This window comes from Chionomys nivalis, chromosome 5 (assembly GCF_950005125.1).
Source record: "Chionomys nivalis chromosome 5, mChiNiv1.1, whole genome shotgun sequence".
NCBI lineage: Eukaryota > Metazoa > Chordata > Mammalia > Rodentia > Cricetidae > Chionomys > Chionomys nivalis.
In genome coordinates, this window is record NC_080090.1 from 31,849,323 (window position 1) to 31,855,725 (window position 6,403).

The 6,403-nt window shown below is 44.1% G+C and overlaps 1 protein-coding gene across 2 annotated transcripts; it reads right to left on the reverse strand.

Moving 5' to 3' along the window:
• Positions 1-382: 382 nt before the first annotated feature.
• Positions 383-6,393, reverse strand: Dph3 (diphthamide biosynthesis 3). 2 transcript variants are annotated; one of them, XM_057769628.1, is made up of 3 exons: positions 6,200-6,393; positions 5,715-5,789; positions 383-2,978 (listed from the first exon to the last, which is right to left on the reverse strand). In XM_057769628.1, exons 1-3 carry the CDS (start codon positions 6,305-6,307, stop codon positions 2,925-2,927), a joined length of 237 nt encoding a protein of 78 aa, XP_057625611.1. In that variant the 5' UTR covers positions 6,308-6,393; the 3' UTR covers positions 383-2,924. The 2 variants fall into 2 exon arrangements, with proteins under 2 accessions (XP_057625611.1, XP_057625610.1); XM_057769627.1 differs by having other exon boundaries at positions 383-3,134; positions 6,200-6,391.
• Positions 6,394-6,403: the final 10 nt, after the last annotated feature.

Consider the following 6,403-nt stretch of genomic DNA (forward strand, 5'->3'; position numbering starts at 1 on the left):
AAAATGGAGAACCATCCAAACTACAACCCGCCTAACTCCTTCTAAGACCCCATGAAAAGAAGCCAACAATGACCTGGAGCCCGAGTACGTTCTCCCAAGGGGCCTCCTTTCTAATCAGGACAGTGGCTTCTCTTTAAAGTGAGTTTCCTGGGTACTTTTGGATGTTTGAGCCTTTACTTCAGTTCCTTGAAGAGGCCAAAAACCTCAAAAACCAGCCCAGACTTCAATCACCATAACATCCATAATCCACTTACAATGGCCCAAAGTTAAGAGTTCTATCTTAAGTAAAATCATGACATCAAAAACCTTGAATGTAAAATTTTGGTATTTGGAGGAAAAAAAGAGTTTCACGAAAACATGAATTTGCATTATCTCATTTTATTAGCCTAGCAATATGTCATTCTAATTAATATATACAAATCTAAAAAATTGTTGACTGTATATGTGTTGCAAACATATGTGCAGAATCCTTTGAAAAACTGATTTAAAACATTTTTTTGTTTTGTTTTTTTCAAGACAAGGTTTCTCTGTAGCCTGTCCTGGAACTAGCTCTTGTAGACCAGGCTGGCCTCAAACTCACAGAGATGTACCTGCCTCTGCCTCCCGAGTGCTGGGATTAAAGGTGTGCGCCACCACCGCCTGGCTTGACTTAAAACTTTTCAAGCTCTCAAGTATAATGCTATGGGAGAAGAGTGGAGCTTCCATCGGCTGTGATTCATGATGCTTCGGAGTTTATAAAGGTTTGAGTCCTGGCAATGAGAACTGATGGCTGAGAGATCACCTGACTATCCTAACTGCACAGACTAGAAATCTGTAGGCACTGGCGAAGCCTACAGAGCTCAAGACACAGCTGGTCCACTTACGGAGCTTCGGAAATGTTTGGGAGTCCAGTCATATCTGAATAGCCTTAGTTTTTTCTGTTTAATACAGGACTAATAGCTGGTATTCCTTTGGTAGTTTTCAGACTTGCTCAGTTGCTTCAAGGACAAAACCACACCCACTTCAACCAATCACTGGCCGGCAGTCTGCTCATGCTTTTCTCTCCTGAGGTGTCTCAAATCAGACACTGTTCTGCTACACTGTGTTCACAGCTGAGAAAGTCTGTTAGTGGAATTTCCACAACCACTGATCTGAGCACAGGACAGTCTCCGTGTAGCTCATGCTCACCAGTACCCTGCTCTGTCCATCTGAGCAGTGGCTTTGCTTCCTAAGATCACTTGGGGAGCATCAAAGAGCGGTAAGATTTCCTATCCTGTTAAAGATGTGCCGGCTGGAGATCCAAACCAGGACTAGAGCACCTGCCGAGTACGTGCAAGGCTTGAGGTTCAACACATCCCCACCTCTAACAAAAAACAAAGAAATGTAACATAAGATGTACAACACACTTCTGGAAGCTTTTAACTTACTCTGTCTCAGCCTAATGGCTACCTAGAACTGTACATTACTCACTGGTTAAAAAAACTCACTGGATACATATTTTAATTTAAGCCTCCATTGAGTGGGTACAACATATTTATTGGCTATTTTCTTTTTAAAAGAGAATTTTATTTAGTTGTATAGGTGTTTTGTCTGTGTATCACATGCATGCCTGGTGTCCACAGAGGTCAGAAGAAAGCATGAGAACCCCAGGAACTGGAGTAACAGACAGCTGTGAACTATGCGAGTGCTGGGAACTGAACACAGGTCCTCTTGGGCCTGTGCTCTTAACCCACCCATGAGCCTTCTCTCCTGTCCCTACTGGCTTTTTCAGTTGTGGGAGTCATGCCCCAATCTGCTGGACACCAGTGCACTTTCAAGTCTATGCATTCACAACAAAGCTGTGTTTACAGAAACTCTCAGACCGTAGCGAGGGAAGTTTTTCTCGTTTCTCCTTCTCATCATGTGCAGGCTTATTAGGCGTGCCCTCACGCTCTGCTGTGGAGGTGTCACTTATGAGGACTAGCGGTCACACAGGCTGTGACATGTTACAACTGCTGCTATGTGAAGACTCAAGCTAACCCGTCTGAAATGCGGTCCCTCAGTCATCTCCAGAAATAAAGGCCCAGATACAGAAACACTTGCTCCAGCCTGGAACAATTATTCATGTACTTTCATTTGCCAAGTTGGCAGACTTCACGCCTCACAGTTTTCCTCCATGTGGCTGTCCTAACGTAAGGGATGCACCAAGTATCAGGAGCTGTTCCTTTTACCATTTCCCTCTAGCTTGCCCCTCCTCAGTCACTAACTGGAAGCTACAGAGAAACCGTGGCCTCACAGTCAATACCATGACTGAACTCTGTGCATGAAGAGCAGCAGGAATGACTGCAAACACGAACAATGCAGTCTCAGCAAGGTCAGGGCAGCTGGCTGCCAAAGGAGCCAGAGCGCAGCAGCAGGAAAGGCACAGATTCCCCTAGGTTTCCAACAAAGCAAATGACAGAGAAAGGCCTCATCCGAATCAGCTCCGCAGCTCCATCAAAATGTAATCTTTTAAAATAAGGAGCCTGCAGGCTACAAAGATGGCTCAGAGATTGAGACCGTGTAGTGCTTTCCAAGGACCCAAGTCTGGGTCCCAGCACCCATGTCGGTGGCTCACAACCATTTGTGACTCCTGTTCCAGGAGATCCGATACCTCCAGCATTCCTGAGCAGGTGCACTCAACACACACATGCCCCGACACAAATGAACACACACACACACACACACTAAAAATAAAACAGTAAATCTTTAAAAAAAATAAAAAGCCTCAGGATTGAAGTGGATGATGTTGTTTTTAGAAAAATGAGTTAGTTTTAAGATGTTCAAATGGTGTAACCAGGAGAAAGAAAAAGTGCCAGTTCATAAGGCTCTTCCTTTAAATTCAGATGGACAATTAGGAATCCTTCCAATGTTGTGTAAGCACGAAATGCAGGGCTGATGTCACGGGCTCATTTCTTATGAAGAATTCAGCAGCTGATGATGATGCCCACCCACGGAAGAGCAAGCCCCAGAGAGCTGTCCTGTGGAGAGAGAGGGGGCTCACTCAGCACTTGATCCGTTCACCTGGGCTCATTGCCTGCTGCCCAGAATATGGGTCCCTGAGGGCTTCTTCAGCATTTAACTAACTCTTTGTTGGTTGAAGGTGCTGGGACTGTTTCTCCAGACATAAACTGATCCTAAGACAGAAGAAGAAAGGCTATTAGCCACTAGGTGTCTGTCGCACAAATGCATTAACATCTTCTTCACTGCTATATCATTTGTTTCTATTATTATTATTACTATTATTATTATATGCTAGCAATAAAAACATCAAATGTAAAATTTAGGAAAAATCCATTTATAGTATTAGAAAAATGGCAACAAAAAAATTTAAAAAGTCTAAGACTTCAGATTAAAAACTGTTGTCTATTGTACAGCGTTAGCAGGACCCTTGCTCTACACTAGATATTAGTAGCCACCTCTGTGACACAACTTGAGGCAAAGGAACACCTTAAAGATTTATTTTATTTTCACTTATGTATAAGTCCTACCCCATGTATGTGGGCGGGGCAAAGAAGAGATCATCAGATTCCCTGGAGCTAGAGTTACAGGTGGCTCTGAGCCACCAGAGTGGGTGACAGAAATGGAACTCCAGGCCTTTTCAGAAGCTCTTAGCCACTAACCATCTCTCCAGACCCAATAGCATTTCATTTTTGTTCAAGAAACTGGTGTCAGTCGGGCAGTGGTGGCGCACGCCTTTAATCCCAGCACTCGAAGGCAGAGGCAGGCGGATCTCTGTGAGTTCGAGACCAGCCTGGTCTACAAGAGCTAGTTCCAGGACAGGCTCCAAAACCACGAGAAACCCTGTCTCGAAAAAACCAAAAAAAAAAAAAAAAAAAAAAAAAAAAAAAAAACTGGTGTCAGCACTAGAATAAGAATTAAGAGCATGTTGAAGTTTAGTCCTAAACTCATTATTTAATAAGCAGTGTCTTATAAACATGCTCATCTTCCTAGAAAGCAACCACTTCCCAGAAATTAACATGTCACATCCTTTAAGGTTTTACATTAATCAGTTCAATATCTGTCTGATCTTCAAATATGTAACCTCTTTACAAATAGGTCTCTGCCGGGCGGTGGTGGCGCACGCCTTTAATCCCAGCACTCGGGAGGCAGAGGCAGGTGGATCTCTGTGAGTTCAAGACCAGCCTGGTCTACAAGAGCTAGTTCCAGGACAGGCTCCAAAACCACAGAGAAACCCTGTCTTGAAAAACCAAAAATAAAATAAAATAAAATAAAATAAAATAAAAATAGGTCTCTGTGTTTCTCAACACAGACCTGAAATAATATCTAATTTGAAAATGAGGTTCAATCTGTGATCTTTATTTTGGGTTTGTTTTTGTTGCTTTTGCTTTTTTGCAGGGAGCTGGCTTTTTGTTTTTTGGATTTTTCAGGACAGTTTCTCTATTTAACAATCCCAGCCTTTCTAGAACTCTCTTTATAGAGCAGGCTGACCTCAAACTTACAGACCTCCATCTGCCTCTGCCCCCTGAATGCTGGGATTAAAGGTATGGACCACGACCCCCAGCTCAGTCTCTGGTCTTTTATCCTGGTTGATGCCAGCTACCACAAGAACTCTGCACAGTGTGATTCCCAAGGAGTCAGCCCCTAGTCTGTCCTTGTTGCTCTTCATACCAGAGACCATTTTAATTCAAGAATGAATCATTAGCCGGGCGGTGGTGGCTCACGCCTTTAATCCCAGCACTCGGGAGGCAGAGGCAGGCGGATCTCTGTGAGTTCGAGGCCAGCCTGGTCTACAAAGGGAGTTCCAGGACAGGCTCCAAAGCTACAGAGAAACCCTGTCTCGAAAACAAACAAACAAACAAAAAACAAAACAAAACAAAACAAAAAGAATGAATCATTAAAGTTCTACATTATTGTCTAAACTAAAGCCTGTCTCTCACAGAGCTCTGCGCTCTGGGCTAATCCACCCTACACTCATTTTAGAGTTCATCCTTAAGACTGTTAAGCTCCTTATTTAAGACTCCAAAACAGTAACTGCACTTCGGGTGGGGCATAAAAGCATTTACCCCTTCCTACAGTCATTCTCATTGGGTATGAAGGAACAAATTTAACATGAAACTGTAAAATCACAGCTAGAAATCTGAGATATCTCAAACAAGATAATTTTGATTGTATGCGTAAACCAGCCAAGCAATAAAATGCAGTCTTTCGAAATGTCCTGCAGCTCTAAACAACTAAATATTAAACACAAGGGAAATGTTAAAAGAAAGAACATCGACTAAAATACCTTCATATTTTTTCACTCCTGATTAAGTCTTTTTCATTAGATTTTCATTATAGAGCAATTGCCTTTCCAAAGTGAACACGTTACATAATTTAAACTTGAACAACATTATCATACAGCTGCGTACTGACCATTTTTAAAGCTTTTTAAAAATAGCCCTTGGTCTAGCATAAAGTTAAGAAAACACTCTTCCAGGCCGGGCGTGATGGCTCACACCTCTAAACACAGCACTGGGAATCAAAGGGAGGGGGAGCCCTATGAGTTCAAAATCAGCCTGGTCTACATAGCGAGTTCCAGGAAAGCCAGGGCTACATAAAGACCCTGTCTCAACAAACCAACAAACAACAATAATCCCACCCCCACCCCCCAAAAAAACCAAAACCCTAATACTCTTCTGCACTTTTATATCAGACAGGCTGCTTTAAGGTTTTGTCATCATCTCACCCCCCCCCCCCCTTAATGTATCCCTTACTTTGTCATAAATCACTTTTATAATGAGAGAGCAGCTAGGACACGTGGCCACGTCTTCTCCATTCTCCAAGTCTTCCTACAACGAAATCAACGTACGGTCAGCATAGCCTCCCTTCCGTCATCTTCCCACAAACCTCTCCCATGTCTATGTGCAAGTCTTGGGTTGGGTAATAACGCAAAGAACTTTTCCCCAAGTGTCACCTCGGAAAACAACCAGGTAGATTAGATTGATTCGATCTACTCCAAAACCCTAGGGTACAAGATCGAGTTCCTTTCTCAAAGAAGCTCCTGGGGGGGGGGGGGCGGCGGAGATTTTAAGGATGGGGCTAGGGAGAACTGCGCCCCCAGCCAGACCGTGTACCCCTGACAGCTTGTCACTACTTTAGGGGCGGGGGTTCAGAAGAACACGTGAGAGACTGAGGCTTGCCAGAGACACCGGAAGCGAAAATGCGCAAGCACGGAGTCGCCGGCGGGCCCTAAGGATACCTTGGTGATGGAGAAGTTATCCCCACAGGGACAGGGGTAGAAATAAGTCTCCGAGTCCTCGTCATATTGAAAGTCCTCGATCTCCACTTCGTCGTGAAACACCGCCATGGTCACCGAGCAGAAACTGCATCAGTGCCCCTAACTCCGCCGGGGCACAGAATGTCTGGCGTCCCGACCCACCCGGCAGCAGGGACAATCACTTCC